Source organism: Anopheles stephensi, chromosome X (genome assembly GCF_013141755.1).
Source record: "Anopheles stephensi strain Indian chromosome X, UCI_ANSTEP_V1.0, whole genome shotgun sequence".
Taxonomy (NCBI): Eukaryota; Metazoa; Arthropoda; class Insecta; order Diptera; family Culicidae; genus Anopheles; species Anopheles stephensi.
The window spans coordinates 10586283-10608282 of record NC_050201.1 but is presented as its reverse complement, the minus strand read 5'-3'; the positions used below and the strand labels follow the sequence as shown (position 1 = coordinate 10608282).

Below are 22000 nucleotides of genomic sequence, written 5' to 3'. Positions count from 1 at the left end.
ATCAAAAAATGGAGGCAAACAGCAGCGACAAAGCGATCGGGAATAGTCGCGTCCTCCAAAAAACCCGGGAAGGTTGGAGTTGCGGGAACGATTTGCACAAAACGGGATCGGGTTCGGACGATCGATAGGTGTGGTGGTGGGGGGGTGGGGGGGATCGGTTTCCTTTTTCTTCTTCTTCTTGTTTTTGTATATAAATCTGCAAAATCGCGCACTAGCGCAATGCGAATGCCGACAACAAAGGTCCCTCGTGTGGCAGCGGCCGGCCCGACATTGGAGCGTTCCATGTGGCTACGGTGGCTGCTGGAATTCTGGAGGCAGCAAATGGGAACAGCCGCGTCCCAGGGTTTAATGTAGCAATTGAAAATTACAAGCATAAAACCGGTACCGGTGGGGACGGTTTGTTTTTTTTTTTCGGGACGACGATTCTGCATATGCATAAGGAGCGTTCTGTCGAAGCGATGCAACGTTCCGTCGTGGGGCACAATGACCGGCGGGAGGGTTTTCCTGGAGAAGGGGCGTCAAGAAAATATGAAAAATATGTTCCATGATTGTCATCGGTTTTGTCGTGCGATTGCATTGCGGAGGTCTGGTTGGGACGGGCGAAGCTGCTACAGCGGTGTTTTTTTTTTTCTTCCGCCTGCTTGGAAGTTCCAGGGACTTCCGAGATATCTACGGAGCTGGAGGATATCTTGGAGCATGTCTCGTGGCAAAGGTACAATCATTCCGCTTAAGATTGTAACCGGGCGTGATTGTATGCGTTAGACATACTCGACACACTGCTTTTGGTTGGGATCTCCGTGGAGGATAAACCTTGAAGAGTTTCAGCAAGCCTCTAGCAGCTGTCAAACTTTAGCGGCAAGTTAAAGATTCATCGTCTAAAGTCTCTAAGCGCAAAGCATGTGGACCCCGGTTTTGGTGAGTGTTTTGATTTTAAAAACTTTCGAGTCTTTCTTGTGAGCGGGACTTCGAAAGTTTCCGCTTAAGCTTCAGGTTGTTGTTGTTCTTAAAGGTACCATTTATTCATACTCCCCTCCGCCGTGGTTGGATACTGCGAGCAACAAGGCAAAGCGCCAGGCAAAGGAAAGGTAAAGGTGAATATTTTATGAAGTTTTAAAGAATTTCTACCAAAGGTACGATACGGCAGCAGCAGAAAATATGTAGCGAGCGTTTAGTGTCACGTTTCGTTAGAATGTACTGAAGTTGTTGAAGGCCTCTCATATGGGAAATATGTATTTATGGTTGAACTTTGAGCGTTCGTCGTATGCCTGCCGAGTTACGGCAACCATTTCACCAGATTCCTTTATTGATCTTCTTACGCTAACTGGAAGTAAGTTGTGAAAACTTTCCCATTCCCCGGCCGAAACTCTATCGCGTCCCCTATGGTTTCGGATGGTTAAAGTTTTGGATGTTTTACTATGCATTCATGCGTAAACTATATACTCTCCCGCCCGTACTGACACACAACTGACACGGCCACCTTTTCAACACCTACTAACACAAATTTTCCGACAGCATCGGCCGGCTGTTTTGTTTCTTTGAAGGCCCCCCCTAGTTGTTGTGGTCAGCAAAAGCCAAACAAGTGACATGTGTTTCGGGCAGGATTTACACACCTCCCTGCGCAAAACGTTCAACAGCGCACTGCCAGGTGCATCGAAGGTTGGTAGTGCTGACGATGGGGAAACTAGTTACCAACCAATACATGGCCTCCGGCAAAGTTCCGTATAAAGTCGGCGGAAAGATGGCATTAAAGCTGAGGCTCCCTATGGCTGCTGTAGTAAGTCCGTCCGTACGCTTCACTGTGGCGCAGAGTGTTTTAGATAGTTACTGGCGGGGGAGCCCCACATATGAACCAACAGAAAAGTTGGTGGTTTTCGTGGCACACGGTACGTCAGAATATCCGATAGGAGGTTACCACTCATCGGAAGGCGCGCTTACCCCTTTTTAACCCACAGCCGAAAGCCTCGCCAGGAGAAAGCTACCATAAAACCAATATAAATTATTCATAATTTAATTAAATATAGTAACGATAGCTGTAATTACTTCTAGGTGATCCCTAGTTTTACGAGAAGCGATTGGCTGTCGTGCCGGTAAAGCGTGCTGTAAAATTCATCACCCTACGACGCGTTCCAGCACCGGCCGGGTTAGCCTACAGCGGGGTGTTGATGTGTAGGTGTATGTGTTGTAATTTCGATTATTTCCATACCACAGCCACGTTCTCGTGGCCCTTCCCCCCTTGTTTTTCTGCTACTCAGCAGATTAGTTTTCAATCTTGCAGATGGTTAACACCGGGAAAATGGATTACCTTTTCCTGTTTGGCCGTGTGTGTGTGTGTGAGTGGGCTCGAACATGAAAGCAACAGCGTTAAAGAGACGTACGATATGAGGACACCGATATGAATATGAAATTTATTTGCAAAACGATGAAAAAGAATGTGAGAGGAAGAGGGACGATAGCAGACCAAGCAACACGAGATAGAGATGAGAATGAGACAGAGCTTTGTGTGGCTGGATGTGATGAGAAGCAGAGAGCTAGAGAACAAAGCGGAGGTTGAATGGCATTGCTAATTGTTTGCCCGATTGCCTGGAAACGAAATTATTGATTAGGTGCACAGGTGTGAGTGTGACATCGAGAAGATCTGACCTACTGATACACTAAGCTACGCTAAAGGTGTCCACCGTGTGACTCGTGCTCGGTCAGTTCTCTTTCATTAGTGTCCAGTGACGGGTGTACGTTTGTCGCAATTACTTCACACGCTGCGTATCGGTGATAGAATTTCTATCTCGGTGGTCTATCCCAAAGACCAAGCGTTCTACAAAAGCGCTACAGCAGCAGAGCCCTCACATTATCTCGCCGATGATGAGCAATAATGCTACAATCATCATTACGGAATTACAATAATTATTGTAACATTACGCGTGATTGACACGGCCGGGATAACCTGTTTCAGTCACAGGTTGCTGCACAAAAAAAAGCAACAAGACACAGGCGAGTAGAAAAGAACGCGCCGCAACGCAGCTCGCTCGAAGAGATCAACCGGAAACAATTGACACCAGGCAAAAGAGCACTCGTGTCATGCAGTAAGACATCAGAATTTTGCTGTCATGCGGAGCCTCCCGGCAATGCTAATAATTGAGCATATATTATCGAGTTGGAATGTTGGAAAAGAAATTAAAACGAAATTAGATAAAGAAATTGTGAAGCCGAACAGACAGTGAATGCTGAGATTGATGAATGAAGAAAACAGTCCCAGATGGTGCTCGTCTCTTCATTGCTTCACACTGGAGCACAATCTGGAGCATAATGGGGACTGTCACCGTGTGCTGAGGGCTGGAAGTGTTCTGCAAGTTCCAGTGCTGTGTGTTTCTGCTCATCATCATCATCATCATCCTTGCAAAAGCGTGCAATGCGTGCGCAAACGTCAACGACACATTTTGCGTGCGCCCCTCTGAACGGTGTAAACAAAAAATTCAACCGTAACTGTTGGGACAGCCAGGACCCCCACCGACACAACACTGTCATTATCGTCATCTTCATTACGCCGCTCTCATTCCCAAACGTGAAGACCATCATTAACGGGACGGATCGGGCAACCCCCGGCCGAAGGTAACAATAAATATTTACATTTTACTTCACCGTGGCACCGCCAGATATCAATCAATATCTGGATGGAATGCTTGTGTCGTCGGTTACAACTGGTTCGGATGCAAAGGAAAAAAAACAACCCTGTTTAGACCATGAGCAGCCATGAGAATAGAGAGAGAGAGAAAAAAAGTCCAGTTCGCGGGAGCGACTGGCAAGAACGGCATTTGCAAGCAGAATGCGAGCGCAATTGATTGCATTGTGTGCACGGGGCTAGACAACTTCCCTGGTGCCGATTCTGCACTGACGTACGAGCAATTATAACGTCACTTGGAATGTTGGGTGATGCAGCAGGTCGTCGCAGGTCGAGTGACAGGCGGCCCGACTTGACTGTGGATGTGGGATGTGTCTCAAGAGGACGTGTCGTCTGGACGACCCAGGCAAGCACACACCAAGCAGGGGATTGCCTTAGCTGACAGGTACAACAATCCGGGACAAGCCGCGACACTTATCAGCTCCTATTCACACCTAATCGAAGGTGTCAAAGATCATCTCGAGGTGATGATCGCTCTGGCTTGGAGCAATGCAATGGAACGACGTTTAGTGCAGGAGTTGGTGTTTTAAGAGTAGAATAGCGATCTAGAAATTGTACCGAACAGCATCTTTGACCCGAATGACTTCATCCAGCAGAGAGCAGCTAGGTCAAGTGAAGGAACTAGTGTTTACCTATTACCAGCCGGATTTCTAACTTATTGCAAGGAATCTGGTTTCAATATCCTCCCAAAAAGATCGGAATGAGCAAACAACGCATAAATGAAACATCGCATGAAACCTCCAGCCCCAAACGCACATAGTTTTGTTCAATCTGCTAACGCCTCTGCTGGCCTCCGCTAGCGAATCGATAAAATTCAATTAACATGGCGCTTCCGCCCTACCTAACACATTCACCTCCCGAAATGTGGCCACATTTTCCAGACTCGGTCCAGAGAAAAGAAAATACGCAACGGTGAAAGAAAACGCCAATGGTACGCAATAAAAATTATAATTAAAGGCGAACAACAGTAACCGTCGGGCCGACGCTTGGTATTTGAGGGTGGTGCATGCGTCGAAGATGAACGTTAATGGTCACAGCTGAAATCATACAGAAAAATTCCGTGGAAAATCTGTGCCAAAAATTCCAACTCCAGGTTGGGGTGGCGAAGCATAAACATCGATATCTGCATTTCCGGTGTACCTGTGTAAATCTCTAGCAAAGGTTACAGAAAAGTTCCTTGACCAGTACCAGCAATCAGCGGTGTTTGGTTTATGTCTGCATCACCTTTTTGGAGTTCAAAAATAATCCTGGTTAGTTTATTACAGACAAAATGGAGCTGTAGGTAGAAACAGGAAACGATATAGGATAAACATAGTTACGCTGAATAAAATTATCGCATAATTGCAACATGTTATAATCCAGTGTATCATTCTCGAACATACTTCAAAACCATACAAAACAAAAAAAAAACGTTTCAGTACCGATAACACAATGGTGAAATCGTTACATATATATGTTGCGCTTTGTTAAGTTAATAAAAGCAAGTCCCCATGGTAGCAGAAGGAGAGAGAGAGCAAAAAAAAACGATATACAAATATGCACCTCCACGATAAGCTTGCCAAATGCAAACAAATAACAAACACGGAACGGAAACAAAAACCCTACCGTTTTGATAAGCTTCTCTGTAGGTTGCACCCAAAAAAAAAGCTGCTTAAAACCTCTCACACAGATAAAGAACAAACAGCACATAGTGCAACAAACAACCGTACCAACACCTTACCTCACAGCCATGATCCATGCGGAATTAATTGCCAGCAGTAAAATAGTAGTAGTTGTCGCTCGCTTGTTGTTCGTCCTGTCCTACTTCCAGCGGCTGTTTTGCACCGGTCCCATGTTCGGGATTAAGAACAAATGCTACGCCTGCAACAATAACACGGGCGGACGAAACATATTTCGTATGTGCGTAAGCTGTGCTTAATGTTGAAAATGCATGATAGACGCACATGTACACAGTCACACACGTGTACGGGATAATTTTCCAACATGCTGTGTGTGTGTGTGTGTGAGTAGAATTTTCAACTGCACGCTGTTATTGCCGAGTAATCTGCTGCTTGCCTCTGAAGGGTGAACGACACAATTAACGTTTGTGTTTTTGTTTTATTTACATGTACATGTTGCATGGTGATTATCGTGAACAAATTTTTCATAACCATTCATAATGTGATAATTAGTGTATGGTTTAAATTAGATTATATTTTATGGCAGCTGCGAACCTGGTGTGGTTCGAGCTTAAACTGACCAGGTATGAGATATTACCATTTTTGATAACCATTTTAATAAGAATATATTAAAATAAAATTCAAACCAGTTTTTATACTTAACTGCTTTTGTAAAAATTGCCCAACATACTTTTAATCTGCACTTAATTACTTTTAAAACTAGCTCACAAGCATCATTGCTGACGCCGAAGCGCTAAAAACAAAGATTTATTCATGCTAAGTATGGCCGCTCAAATAGCTCCAATAGGTAAGACATAACTCTATCAACACGCGCTCGGCCTGCGTTCAAATCTCATCAACTCCTTCACTCACAGCAGTGTTTTTCTGCTGCGGGTAGCTATATCTCACTATGTTTTGGAATCGAGTGAGGCATTTCAGAACAGAATAAAGTTAAATCCTACGCTGTTTAAAAAAAAATAAAATAAAAGTAAACTAAACGATTTTGAAGAAACTCTGTATTTTTTCCTTAAGTGCTTCATACGCACTAACCGAGCATGCCCTGGATAAGGCAGAATAACAGGTAGGAAATGCCTTGTTAATTTATTTGTACTTGTATTCGTCAACACACGCGGTGTTGTCAATACGGCGCCAAGCCGTCTAACAAGAAATATAAATAAAATAAATAAGCTTCATACGCTTTCATTATAACAGTCTGGTCTAGTTTCAGAAAATTTACAAGAAACCCCAACATTCATGAAAATTATTTAACAGTGTACAGTTTCATCCTCATCTTTCCATCTCATGTTGCACTCGGCCCGAATGTCCATCTGGCAGTAATCTGCACTCGGTACGACGCCTGTGAGTCTGCGAGTGTCTTGAGCTTGGCACCGAGCAACCAAGCAACAGCGTGATGGTCTCCCGAGTCACTCACCGCTGAACAGTGCGCGTGCGTCTAGAACGCCGAAGATGGTTCGTTCGCACACAAAAACAGGGGAAAATGGTCACTCACGGCCAGATGCTGAACATTTCCAGCAGACACGTAAGGCGAAGACACAAACGCAGCATCCGGAGTAAAAGAGGCTCTCATTCCTTAGCTCTCTCTCTCGCGTTCTCTTTCTCTCTCTCGCTCTGCCTTTGGCACGTTCTTCTTAGGTTTGCATGGTTCCGGTTGTGTACGGTTGCTCTTATCTCTGCCACCCTCTGGGCGCAGGTATCCTTCCGGGGAGGCGCGTCTTTCGCTACCATCAAGCAGGATTCGTTACAAACTGAAACGAAAGCCCCCAAAACTCCTATGTCGGTCGAAATTCGCAACAACGGAAGTGCTCTGAGACCTGAGAACGTGCAGGCAAGGCGCAACACCGGGATGGGTTCGGGTCAACGTTTCACCAAGCGCTTTCCCGTCCTGTGTCCTGTGCGGCAAACAAACCCCCGGTCCCAAGAGTTCCCGAAAAGATGCCGGGAAAGGCCGAACTCGCGCGCGTTACTCGCCACGAGCAGCGAGATGAGCCTGTCGGTGCCGAATTGTTGTACCCCGTAGTCAGTCAGTCGCCAGCCGGTTTATTTAACGGTGTGCAGTTCTTCGACCAAAGTCCTTTCGGGTGGACGGTAACGAATTCGCTCTGATGTTCGGATGCAGCACGTCACAGGACACACACACACTTCCAGATGGTGATGCATGTTTGGTGAAGTAGCAAAGGACGTTTGACATCCCGGTGCGCGGTGTTGCGATAGGATCGTGAGCGATCGGTTGTGATGTTACGGTGAGAAGAAGTTTATAAGTTGTGGAATTATAGGTGAAGATACGTCGGTGTCACATGATCTGCAAAACAAAGGAAGAGAAGATATTGTGAGATACAAGAGACAACAGTGACTAGTGCGTGACTCTAGCGGGAGATCCCTTGGTGAAGTGGAAGATTCAAAGTGTAAGTTTAGTTTGTAGCGCGCGTTGATCGTACATGTGGTTCAATATGGTGCGTTTAGTGTCCGGAAGATGTACACTCTCCTTCCCGGTTTTGGTAGTACTGTTTCTAGCCTCAACACCGACCCACTCCGTCAATCTCGATGAGGGTGCATTCTCGAAGCATGCCTCGTACGATCCTTGCTACGATGAAGATCGTCCACGGCGTTGTCTTCCCGACTTTGTGAATGCCGCCTTTGGCATGCCGGTGGTAGCGTCCTCCACCTGTGGACAACGATCTCTCGAGCGGTTGTGCGATGTACAGCAACCGGTACGGCCACGCTGCCTGCAGTGTGACGATGGGAACCCCCGGAAACGCTATCCACCTTCCGCATTGACCGACGTTAACAACTCCAACAATGTGACCTGCTGGCGTTCCGAACCACTTCGATCACCCGCGTCCATCAACGATCCACCGGACAACGTCACGCTGACGCTGTCGCTCGGCAAGAAGTACGAGCTGACGTACATCAGCCTAACGTTCTGCCCGGGCACCATCAAGCCGGACTCGATCGCGATTTACAAGAGTGCGGACTTTGGCAAGTCGTGGCAGGCGTTCCAGTTCTACAGCTCCCAATGCCGGCGGGTTTACGGCCGACCCAATCGGGCCACGATCACGCGCGCCAACGAGCAGGAGGCACGCTGTACCGATGCTCATCGGCATGGCGGTGAGCTGGGTGTTGGTGGAACCGGACCGAGCGTTTCGCGGATCGCTTTCAGCACACTGGAAGGACGACCATCTGCGCCCGATTTTGATTCGTCCCCTGTGCTGCAGGATTGGGTCACCGCTACCGATGTGCGGATCGTGTTCCACCGGCACCAGATGCCGCCGGAAGATTCGTTCGAAGATCCTTGGTATTTGCTGCACAGTTCGGCTCAGGTACCAGCATCCTTCCGCCGGCAGCCACGCGAGCTGGCGGAGTCACTAGAGGACGAACACAACATTTCCGAGCAGGATGAAGTCAGCACCGTGTCCACCACTCCAGATTACCAGTCGGAGGAGGCACCTCCGGTACGACCACAATCAAACGCTTCGGAACCGGCTAGCTCATCCATCAAACCACCAGCCGAGGTGATTAGCATCGGGCAGCGGGCTGGATCCTCTTCACGGCAGCAGCAGCCACCACATCACCACTACGCGGTGTCCGACTTTGCTGTCGGAGGACGCTGCAAGTGTAACGGGCATGCGTTCCGCTGCATCCCGCTCGGGAAGGATGGTGAGGTGAGCTGTGACTGCAAGCACAACACTGCCGGCCGGGACTGTGAGCGTTGCAAGCCGTTCCACTTCGATCGCCCGTGGGGACGCGCCAATGCTCGGGACGCCAACGAATGCAAAGGTAGGTCTGCTCCTGATAACTTTCACCGGTTCAGAAATGGCTTTGGACGCTGCCGGAGATGGTTGGCATTAGTCGTGATAGTAATGCTACATCTCCTACTCAATAATTAGACTCTCCGAGCTGCATCCGGCAGTGTTACTCCTACACCTTCCAAAACAATTCAGCCCGGTCACCCGGGCTCGCCCTTGTGCAGCATGTACGAAAATTAAATGTTTGCCCGTAGTTTAGGGCAACCCTCCCGCTACTGGACAAATCTAAACAATCTGTTTCACATAATTGTAATAAACCCAACCCTCTGATGGTGTGCCGCCTGTTGTGACCCACGGCACGCGCTACAGTAGGCGAAAAAATAATTGATTTACGGTCAATTAAAGCAAATATTGTAGCACCCCCTCGACCGGCACGACAAACCGGGGTTTCGCTTCCTCCCGAGATGCCGGTTCAATGAAAAAGAGTCCGCTGGCGTTAGAGAGAGAGAAAGAGGAATACAGAGAGCGAGTGAGAGAGAGCGAGAGCTAACTGAAATGGGTTCTGTGTTCCCTTTTAACGTTTCGTACTACGGAACGAAGGGGACCGGTCGCTTTTGTCGCTAGCTAGCCGGATAATGGATAATATTTTCGGGAACAAAAAGGGGGACTCGGTTTTCATCACCGTGTCCCTATCCATTTCATGGATTCTCAAGCTGTCCGTACTTTAAAGTTTTTCCAAATCCCGATATATCCCGAGGTTCGAATGAGCACACGAGTAGTGCAAGGGTGTATGTGTGTATGTCTCGTTGGATAAAAACCATTCGTGTAGTTCACAGCTAATGGCCGAAGGGTCAGAATCGCAACATCACCGTCGAGCTTATGGAACACTTCTTACAACAAAATCATCCTGCACGAGTTTAATTGTGCACTTTCGAGGGAATGATGTGAGTCAGCTATTTCATTAGCTTGTGGGTGAAGTCTAGATGACGTTTCGTGACGTTCTCAAAAGGAGTCTACTTTGAAGTTCACTAGCTAGATGTTTGTTTCCTCTGCGACCAGAGCAAGACATTCCAGGTTCGATGTAGTGTTGAGTAGAGCAAACCAAGTACGGAAATCTGCACGTATCTTCCGATGACACATGGTCCGCATGCAAATAATGAACAACCTATGCGGTAGGGACCGACCAGATTTAATTCCTTATTGTATTTGTTCAGCGTGCGCCGGGAGCACTCGGCTGGACGTTAATCCAATAAGGAATGTTTACCGACCGAGTCCCACTCAATTCCAGGGTGAGCATGGGTTGTGTTTTTGGGATATTTGTTTTGGAGAAAAACTGAAAAAACCGTATGAATTGCTAATGTCTGGGTGAGTCGATTCTGAAATGTTTTGCAGCGTTTTGAGTGCGTTGAGAAATTGGAGATATGTTTGTTGTTGCTTGTTGCTCCCGAAAAACCACATATTTCTTTCAATTCATCCAGCAGGATCAACACCTCCAGCTCGGCAACTAATCATCCCCGTGCACGATAAATCACTCTCCCATAATATTGTACGTTATGTCCCGCCCGGCTCAACTCGTACCTCGAATGTGTTAGAGATTAAATGCAACAAAATGGCGGAGCTCGATAGGGGACATATATAAATCAATCGCTAGTGTCTGTTAGCTGGTGCTTTTCAGTTGGCGCTCCTTACACCTTGAAGAGATCTAGCGCGATTGTACTACCGGCAAAGAAAAAAAAAAGAACTGTAACGCATTGCCAAACGGAACGCCAACGCCTTGGTAGTTACCCCATACCGAAGCCAACCTTCGCCCGTCACACACGAGCGCAGTTTATCGCAAAATTTAATTTAAGGTGCCGGGCACGATCGCTAGTGCACTAGGCCAGCTGATAGGGTGGTACCTTCCCACACCCGGGTTTAGTTCGGGTGCCCGCACCAGGACGTCCTGCTGGGCGTCCCTGGGTTGGAATGTCGTGCGCACAGCCTCCTCTAGCGCAGCGCAGGCTCATTTACGCTGGGCCCCCGTTCGCGTCTGTGAGATAAAGAAATGGCTGATCAATTTATGACTCTTGATGACGAGAACTTGGCCGACCGGAGCTGGTACACCCGGTAGCTTGCCCCCTACGACCGGGACTTACACATTTTATCTATTGTGCAAGTTGATTTCTTGACGAGCTGGATGGGGTGATCCCGTTCCCCAACCTGCTAGCTGCTGTCATCAGCAGAACCTTAGGGATTTCAATTTTTAGCTCGCAACTCGCAGGTCAGGAATCGTAAATCCTTGGAGGAGCCCGCAGGATGGTGGGAGTTTTTAATTATTCGCATGAGTTAGCTCACAGTTGAAAAGGATTTTCAAGCGCGGCTATCACCAGTCCAGATCACGGCATGGCGTACTTCAACGAACTGTCTCGCAGGAGATATACCTGAAGCGCACGGTAGCGATAGCTCCCTCCTAATAATTGACTCTGTATCACCCATTCGCCTGGAGGTATGGACGGCTTTTGATTTGTACATTATTTGATTGTAATGTACGTCACGCAGATCTCCTGTGCCTGCTTTGGTTCCCGTACGTGACCAGATTTCCTACGAGTGTCACGAGTGTCCTGACATAACCTCAACCAGAGCATTCCCAGTAGCCGCCGCAGCTAGGAAGATAAGATAAGAGATTCTTTGGAATTTAAATTCTCCACCCAAACTGTAACGTACCGGCGCGCGAGATGAGAGCACGCTTTTCAATTAACCTCTTTTAAATGATTGCTGTTGACGGCATCGAGATGAGTGCGGATCGATAGTGACGTTATTGAGCACGCAAGCCATTAGATACGTGATTTTGTAATGAAGATTTTTGCTTGCTTGCCTGCGCTTGCCAGCTCGAATGCAAGTGGCCGGCAAGAAAAGCTGAAAGAAAAAAAAAGCAAACACATACACACACCTTTGCATGGTACGTGCCCCGTGGTCAGAGCAGGTACGTGCGAAAGCACCTGACACTGACGAAAAACTGATGTTATCCTCACACCGTTCGCTGTATTTTCCACCCAGCAGTTTTCGTTCGGCTGCCGTCCACTGTACACTTCATCCTTCCAGCAGCCGAAAAAAGAACCGGTCGCCCCGGTAGCCCCGGAGGTATTCGCCGAAAAACTTATTAAATATTAAAATCGCATCAATATCTCGTGATCATTAAAATCATATTCAGCTCATTAGCATACCTGAGCGAATGCGCTGCGTGCACGACGACCTCGGTACGTTCAGGATTCGGGGACGCATTGCTATATAGTTCAGCGTGCCCTGGTTTGCTGGTGCCAGGCCAACACAGCATTAGCATGCAACGGGGCTTTCGCCGCATCGTTGATCCTTGATGGGCTCTGTGAATGTGTGTGATGCAAGAAAGAGCGTCCGTGTGTGTGTGTGTGATAATGGTTTTGCAAGCCGTCCACGTAGCTCGGCTTCGTCGCTCTGCTCTTATGAAAACGGAATCCCAAAATTCGCTTACATCTGACCGACGCCTGAAGGGGCTTTTTCGTTGGGCTGACCAAAACGCGTGTTCTTGCTGTTCTCTTTGCTGTAAAGCTGTGAAGTAAGTGAACGTTCTACACCTCAAACAGGGAACGTGAGCTTTATTCGAAAAGGGAGCTGTTCTGATTCCAAGTGATTGGCGTTTTTCCGATAAAAAATCCAACGTCCAATAAAGCAACTGCGGCGGTACTTTGCTACAAATCCGTGAACTTGTAGCTCTAATCAAGAGCAAATCACACGCTTCATCTAAAGGAACGTCGCATCCCGTTCCACATTATTAATCGATTCCAGAATAATCACACGAACAATAGTCTAATGAGCGCATTTAGGCTCTCGTCCACGTGTCTAGGCACTTGGTTTTTTTGGGCAGATTGTTCGGGGCGAGATGTGGCCGCGTTAGGCGTTGCAATCAAAACCACAACATCCCTGATCTCGTTTCGATTGTAAACCTAGAACAACTCCCCAATTCCAACATCCCAACCCCTCCCTCGCCAGGGTCAGTTACAGCCCGGCTTACATAGACCTACAAACGCCAACCGGTTGACGTGGGTGATGTTCAACATGTTTCGGTGTGGTCCGCGTATCGGTAAAGGTGATGCGATGTAAAAATGTACCAACGAGCGGGGGGGACAAACGAAGACAACAACAAAAAAAAAGCATCACCATAACAATAGTGCCTACGAGCCTACGAGTTCTCCCGAAGGGACCGTGGCGCGGTGGAAGGGATTAAAATCGATCAAACTAATTCAAAATACATGTTAGATGAAAATGATTCATTTCTACCTTTCGCGATCCCAGCATTGGCCCACCCGTCGCCAAACACCTCACCAACAACCTGGTGTGGGGGGGGGGGGGCCTGCCAAGACTCCAAGCTGGAGATGAAAGTGATAATAAAGCGAAGCTTGAGCGCAATGACACGCAACCCCGGTGAGCGAGCGGGCGAGCGAACGAGCCAGCAGAATAATGGGTTATGGGAGCGACCGACAGGAAACACAAGAATCCATTAGCGGTTCCTGCGCGTTCAACCGATGCCATGCTAGAACGGTGGGTCGGTGTGTGTCTCCCAACCCTTCCGACAAAACAAAAAAAGCTTTCGAAAAACAAAACTGGTTCCCCACTGGTAGCCATCAAGCGCGAGAGTACCCTTTTAAAAGCTCTTAACAACATCTCTGCATACTAGGTCAAACAAGCATTTGATTGGCCGGACGCAGTGATGCAAATATTGAAAGTGTCCTGAGGCGACAGTGATTGGAAGTTTTGTGCGTTTAATCACGATTCCGTATTGCTCTAGGTAGTAAAAACTTACCAAACTTCAATAGCCCATCATACGGGACTCATGATTACAGAATGATTTGCCTGATTTGATGACTTCCCCAGTCGAGATGCTCGTATTGCGTAATATTTATGAAGATCTACCCCGTGCAATCGGGCGGCGCTTTACGCAACCGTACAATAACTTTGAATGGGAACTATATCCGGCCCCAGAAGTGCCGGAAAAGACACTAAGCACCTGCACTCGCCAAGCAACTCAAACTCATCACTGTAAACGAAACAAACCAGAACGGGAAGACCGATATTTATGACTGTTTTCCCTTTTTTGCATCTAATGCCCGACCCGACACGGATTAGAGTGGCCAGCGTTTGAGAAATGGTTTCGTTGCCGTGTCGGGTCGGGAACCCTTTTCAGAGTACGGTCACGCAGCAGGGTAAGGCTTACTGACCACTCGTCCCGATCGCATCCTTACGAGCGCCGTACAGTTTTATGGCAAATGGTGAAAGTTTTCCCCCCCCCAAAGTACAAAAACAAAAGGAGCAAGTTGATGTAAAACGGGGCGGTTTTTCGAAGGAAACGTCCATCAAATTCCTGATGATGATGGGGATGAATGTCACCTTCTGGGGGTATCGAAGTTATACCGTACCGTATTCATAGGACACTTTACGGCTCTGGCTGATGCGTGATGGATAGTAAAAGGTGTAAGAAACTGGGCGGCTTTAATTACTGCCCAATCTTCATTTGGGAAAGTCCCCAGCCATATAAAGGCCACACATTCAGTAGAGCTGTAGTAGGATGGCTAGTAATATCTATTAAAAATTTACAATGAACACCGAGTCGTTAAGGGGAATCGCCACCTCAAGGATTAGTATCCAATTTCAATAGAGATCCCCGTAAAAAGCCAGGTCTTTAGTTTCTGTTCTCCAGGAAACCAGGAGCACCTTTTTCTTGATGAATGATGGATCAAATTCAAAACGCACCAACTGTGGGGTGGATAGTGATCTCTACGACAGAGTCCTGGTAATCGTTCTGTCAACCAGCAATCGATGTGAATAATGTGATGCAGATATCTTGTCAACAGTCAAATCATTTCTTCGACGATGTTTTTTTGTATACTCGTCGACCACCGATCCTAAGCTCCAAGAGAGGAAGTTAATAGCAACAAGATAACTGCATTGGACGTAGCTGTCCCAACAACGAACCGCAGGGCAACAGGAAAGCAACAACAACAACGAAAAAAACTGGCCCACCAAAGCAAGTAAAGGAACTCCCGAGGAATGGGAATGGAAATTAAATTAAAGCTAAATAGATGCGTACGAGTTGGGGTGTTTTGATTAAATTTATTAACCAAAAAGGATCCGGCCTACAAACACACGCAGACGCAGGGGCGAGGACACAGACTCGCTCTCGTCGTGCATCTCGATTGCCTCCGGCTGTATCGGGTTAGTCCGGGACGAGTGGTGTCCTCGTCAGGATACGAGTGGCAGCAAGTGGTAGAAGCAGTAGCAATCGTCGAGTTTACGAACTTCATACTTTCTTCCACCATCGCTCGACGAGTTGTCCTCCGGGCTTCACGGGAATGAAACGATATTTTTTTCCACCCGTGCCTTCTCGGTTCGCCCCTGCCCCCAGCATCACAGCGGCCATCATGGAATGCGCTCTAGCGCTCTTAGCGTCGTCCGCAACCCTACCCGTACCGGGGGCTTGGGTTTGGAATTCAATCCATCTTTTCCTTATACCCGGGACATCCATCATTGAGCTTCCGGGCTGTGTCGAGCGAACTGCTGCCATTTTTCGCTACATTTTTACGACGTTCCGGGGTGTTTTTTCTTTTCTTTTTTTTTGCTCCCTCGACAAACCCCTTTGCTGCTCTATCACAAGTGAAGACCCGCCGGGGTGGGTGAGAGAAGGAGCGAGTGGACGTGGGGGTACTAGACCAGGAAGTACGCAGTACGCTTTGTGTAAACAGCAACTGGTATGTCGATGAATTTTAATAACCATTAGGAATTTATGACTTTATGATGGTAGCGCTGCCGGGAGCAGAACAGCCACCACACTTGCCGTGCGTGAGTTACCCGGTTTGTGTTTGTGTGTGCGAGTGCATCCTTTTTCAATGCAAAGTGGTGTGTGTGTGTGAGCTTAGGGGGGGGGTGAGCTATTTTCAACGATGGTATTTTAATTTCATCCTTACGGTACAGCACACCCGGGGAGGGTGTTCCGTATCGGGATTCCAACGTTTAAATGCTTGTTATTCAATATTTGTTTGGCTCAAGCCGCTACAATGGGAAGGGAGCGTGAGAGTTACTACGACTTCACGACACCAGTGTACCGGCGAGTCATTTATCTTGACACTTTTAGTAATTGAACGAAGGTATAAATGTGCTTGTAGCGAAATTCCTTCCGGTTGGTTCCAGAATAATGGTGAGTTCCTGAAGATAATGAAGTTTTTTTTTTATTATTATGATCTTTTAAAATCAAACAACCTTGGAAAAGTAGTTAAATAGTTGAGTTGATACATTATTTAAGTTTTACAAAACTTACTACCACCACATTTACCTATTCGAAAGTATGAACTACTCGATTTGAAAAAGACGCAAAATGGCGTTGAAGCTATGTCATAACACATTGAAATAAGCGGTATGGCACCAACAAAAATTCTGAAAGGATTCTCCTGGATCTAGTGAAGACTGTGGAAGTTGTAAAGTTTCATATTAGATCCTCTTTATTCCTTCAAGTGGTTGATATAGCTCCTAGTTCTAGTTGTCTTCGGTATACTTATTAGCGTTTGACAAGTAGTTCGGTTACTGTTTCCATAACCTTTCAGAGACCTTTAAGCGTTCCAGTGGCAAGGGAAAAATCCCATCCAGACGGATCCCTAGTAATGCGAACGGACTATCCAACTACGCTAGCTATCAACAAGTTTCGTTTGCTATTTAATGGCTGGCATGACCAAGCAGATCGTTAAGCTAAGGAGAAAATGAAGAATAACATTTCATCAACTACCTGCAACCTGAGCTAGTATTAGCACTATAGCGCTTGCCTCTTGGAGGCCCTAAACGGAATGAAGGAGGCCCCTAACAAGTCAAATCTGTTGACTAGACCAGAGTCAGAGGTCAAGTAAAGATATTACACAAATTCCTTTATGGAGTTCGGAGCCTTCTACATGATCGAGGCTTCCAGGATCTCTCAACCAGATACTCCATGGGACCCCTTGATAGTTCCGAATCTGCTTCTTGGTCTTCTTCTTCGTCACCACAACCTGGAAAGGCTTTCCGTGACTTGATTCTTCCCATAGCTGAATAGCTAGTCTTGTGTACGGGGAGGTGTTCTGGGATGGGATTTAATGACCAGTCCTGCCGTGTGAAGTCCTACACCATTATCGCCTCGGCCCTTTACCTAACTATGCTTATATTTTGTCTAGATTCACTTTGTCCGGATCCAAAACTTGTCGTAAGATTTCGTCTAGGGTTCTTGATTTTGATCAAGAAGTCTATATTCTAAACCTGACAACTCTGGCTTGCCCAACATCTTCTAACAAGGTACATCGAAGGTATCTGAACTCTAGACATTTGATGATGTTTTGGATATGAAAATTCTTCCATCTAGAAGAGAGTCTGGACATGCATTACTGATATGCTCATGTATGTACTATGCATAACAGCATGTACTATAGAGCCTAAAGCTCGTTTACACTGTAAGAGCTTTGTCCAGGAAAAGAATTCGAAAATCGTTGACCTCCAATCCACCAAACGTCAACTAACTAGACTTGCTCCACATCTTCACCACGGTTCTACACGAAACTAGAGCGTGTGAAAAATGGCATAATATCGACACAAAATGCTTACAGGCTCAGAGGCACGGCTTAAACCTGAACCGTAACGAGCATGCCTGCACGCTACTACAGAACGTCTTCCACATGTCCGTCCAAAAACCTACAAAGCGAAACCCCTTGCCGCTCCACAAAAGAAGACAAAACTAATAAACCGGTACCGTGTCGGTTGTCATAAAAGGTGTTGATGTTCCTGGAACAGATGATGGTCGTAACCGAGGTCCGGAGGTCATCATTTTCACCTGAACGGACTTTCTTCTTGCTGCGCTTGCTTTACATCAAACACACACACACGCACAACCTCAAACTTTCTTTGGTAGTTTCAAACCAGGTTTATCTTCTTCCAGAACTCATCCAGAGCAACAACAACCAAACCTCTGGGCGGCGTTTCCACCACGCACAAACTTAGGGCATCCAAAAAATTGGGTCCTCAACAATATGTCCACACCACCGCAACATACCTGTTTTAGTGAGGCAAGCCGAGGGTGGGGTGGGGAGGTTTATGATTCCGGCCCCGGCCGAGTGGTTGGCTTGCGCGACCACCGCTTATCGGTGGCATTTATCATCCTCGTATTGCCGCATCGTGCGCGCCCCGCCCGATATCTTCATTAGGAATGAAAATATTTGTTCAAGAAATAAAACCACAGCCTGCGGGCGGCTTGGATCGTTGGGTTTTTGGCTGGTTGGTTGAGTTTGGTTAGTTAGTGGTTTGCTGGATGCGAGGAAGCTGCCGCCAGGATCCACGGGATGGTACTTTTGGCGGGGCCAGTTTAATTAGAGCCGAAAGATTTCGTAGAATCAACCGGGCAAGGCTGAAGTCACACGAGTGGGCGAAGAGAGCGCATTCTACGGTCCTGGAATGCTACAAACATTTGGGGGGAAAACTTTATCCTGTAAGATCTGTTCAGGCGTTCTATCTGCGGGGATAGACATCTTGGTGGTATCTCCTGTTGGGAAGGAGGCTTTAATGTGAGCTTTTAAAGTTCGAGAACAATAAAAACCTGCCAAGCTCAGTAAGGTATGTCTTCAATGATTGCTAGCCCTCCCGTAATCAAACACACCCGGGTTCAAGGGACACTTTGAATGGCGTTTCACGGCTTGATTTGCAATCGATCATACCGTATGCCGTATGCGCAAACAGGCGTGAGGTTTTAACATTCCGCAATCATTACTGTCACGATTGGATAATGAACATGACTTTCCTGACACACACACACACGAGTACACGGGTCCGCGAGAAGAATGGGCCACGGGCATGTATCCATGACCACAAGTCCATTAAAGTCTCGATGACTTCCCGCGATTCCACACACCATCATCACCACCGTGAGCTCCCCGGCTACACCTTAATCAATTATCGACTAATAGGATTGTGCTCGGAAGCTGCCATCGGTGGTTTGACGTTAGCGCGGGTCAGCACTAACGAACACATTTCAAAACACAAATTCTCCTAACCGCCCGTGCTGTCGCCGAACCGCTTCCAATCGTATTGTCTTAATTTCAATATGCCTTGCTGCTGGCTGCGTTCGGGGTTAGACCGTTTCAAGGCAGTACCGAGCACGAACCCATGATGACAGGCTGGCTGCTGGAAGCGGGATTTCTGTGTCGCGAGATCGGCTTCACAACCGAAAGCGTTCCCACAGGTACGACGTATTGTACCGAGTGAGTCATTTGAGTCCATCGGTATTGTCTAATGCGTTTGACTAGCCTGAATGACTTCATCTCACCAGAGTTTTTTTCTCTTTGTAGTTAGCTCGGAGGTAACTCAATGAAGATTTCTGGACTTCGTATTAGCTCGCAGTAAATAACGATTCTTTCGCGTTTAATGTTTGTATTATTGCTCGGCTCCAAGAATTCCACTTGATATCACATCGGAGGAACCGCTCCGTCCCGATGCCCGGGAGGAAGTAGTGATGAAGGCGGAACACCGATTGAGCGTTTTATTACACTTTCGATCGAGCCCATGATTACAACAAGATCAAATGTGGACGCGCGTGTGTGTGTGTGTGTGTGTGGTTTTGTTTAAGATGAAGCGAGCAGACGAGATAAAGAGCGAAACAATGTGAAACAACACCGATACGAGAAGTGGTTGGTGTCCGCTGGTGTCGGGGCCTCTTTCCACCCGACCAATCTCCAAGCCGTCCCGGAATTCACCATCATCACCCGTTGGCATCCGTTGGATTGCATCGCGGCATCGGTATCGATGTATCGCACCGGTCCACGACCGACGATCACAGTAAAGGGAGCACCCATAAACGTCAAATTAAAAGGAATTGAAAAAAGGGAGAACATGGCTTTTAGGGAGAGCCCAGCCAGAAGAACATCAAGAGGATGAAGGGAAACGGCCGTGATACCGGAATCAACACTTCGACGAAGGTGAGACGGAAAGAACTAAAAGGTAAAGATGGCGAAAACAACAACCACCAAGCAAAGAATTTAGCCCCGAAAACATACCTCCCGAGAAGACGGGACCTCGCTAAATCTGGCCCGTTGCGTGAACGGAAGACCCAACGCAACGGCACACATACCCACCGAAGCATTCCCGTCGGCCAAGGTTTTGGACGCCGGTGTGCTGGGTGTAAGTGTGTAAAAGCCGTAAAAGAGCTTAAAGTTTTCTGAAACCGGCCATCCGCAAAGAGGATATCCGTCAGATCGGGCTATAACAATATATTGGAGATGCAATGCGAAGATAAGCGGAACTCCGGCAGCAACCAGGAAAAAAAGACCGGGTATTTACGGCACACATTTTGCCATCGGACGGTTCAGGGTGGACAGAACCTGATGCCGTTGCTGAAGCTGCTGGTGCTCTCTAGCTTTTGCTACGTATGTGCCATTAAGCAAGCGCTGCCATTTCGCTTTTGTCTTACCGGTGCTCTTTCCCCAATGCTCGAGCGCAGACTAAATCGAACTTCCTTGGTGGGCGCATAGCTCGGTACATATTCCCAACACGTCCGGTGGCCTGCCTTGAGCGATATGGAACCATCGAATGTTGAAGCATGCGATGAAGAATTCTAAATACGCAGCTTGATGAGCGCAGCTTTCACGCTCCGTTCCAGTTCCAGAGGGAAGATGAGCATTGGAGACTCGTACGGAATATACCGAGCTCCAATCGGAGGGTATTGATGAGGAGCATTGACTGTGGGACTCAATTAGCTTTCTGAGATATGTATTACATTTCAAATAGAGCTAGCCATTGTCCAGAGCTCTTGCATCGTAATTGTGAGGTTGTTTGCCATTTTGGAGCACACCTCCAATATCCCACCATCCGGACATCGCATCGGAAAAGGATCAGGATCGGGTCTCACTTCTTCATCGGATACCAATTTCTCCAAACAGTCCCGGAGCGGTACACCCGATTTCACGATTCGGGATCAATTTCCAAATGCTTACTCCCCCCCCCGGAGGCACATCCCTGTACCCATCAAATATATGTCGGATATCGGAAGTCAATGCAATTTATTAACTGCCTGCCGGGCAAATACACATCTCCCAACTACGTTATACACACACACACACACACACACACCGGTTGGTGGCTAGTGGATCTTCGAAATACCGGATCGAAAACCGATGCCGGCTCGGCTTCCGTGCAAACAGTTCGATACATCTATATATATTTCATTCGCTTCAAAACGGTAAACGGTCCCGCTCGACTTCACAAAACTGGAGCACCTCCATTGAGCGAGCGGTTGAGGTTCGGTAAATACGCAAGACAAATAGCGCGTCGCACCGGCTTTGCAGCCGACGGAATCCGGCCTGGAAAATATATGACCAACGAGGCTGATGCATCTCCTCCTGGCGGGGTTGCCCGGAGGGCAAACTGGGCTCGCTCTAGCTCAGTGTTGTCTTACCCGTTGCTTAATTGATGAGGTTTGTCAGACGGAGGCCGAAACAGTGCTGGAAGCGAATACAAAAAACTAATGCTAGAATTGGTGACTCGTTTTTTCAATGCACTTCAGACATGCCTTGCTCCAGCAAATGATACCTCAGAAGGAAAAAAAAATCCCGGAAGTTCTTTCAGTCTGGGTGAGATGAGTTCCGTTGGATAATTAAAGTTGAAGACCCCAAAATCCGACTAACTGATGCATCGGAATGCTCAGATCTGGTTATGCTCAGTAGCTTCAGTAGGTCTTGTTTACTCCTATCACGGTCGAGCTGTATTGTGCAACGTTATGCGTCATAATAGCACAATGACTTTCAGGGAGTCTTTAGAGTGAAAAGTGTACCTACCAATAATAGAATTCCTACCAGGCGTATGTGTTTATTGATGTATGGACAGCATCCTCCCATAGC

General features: G+C 47.3%; 1 protein-coding gene across 2 annotated transcripts in view; it reads left to right on the top strand.

Moving 5' to 3' along the window:
• Positions 1-6805: 6805 nt before the first annotated feature.
• The window catches only part of LOC118506743 (netrin-A-like), a 72388-nt gene continuing 57193 nt past the window's right edge, over positions 6806-22000 (top strand). The window contains exon 1 of one of the 2 annotated variants that reach the window (XM_036044319.1): positions 6806-9126. In XM_036044319.1, the coding sequence (XP_035900212.1) occupies positions 7788-9126 (1339 nt within the window). In that variant the 5' untranslated portion in view covers positions 6806-7787. The remainder of the gene's footprint in view (positions 9127-22000) is intronic. The other variant, XM_036044308.1, reaches the window with a different exon arrangement.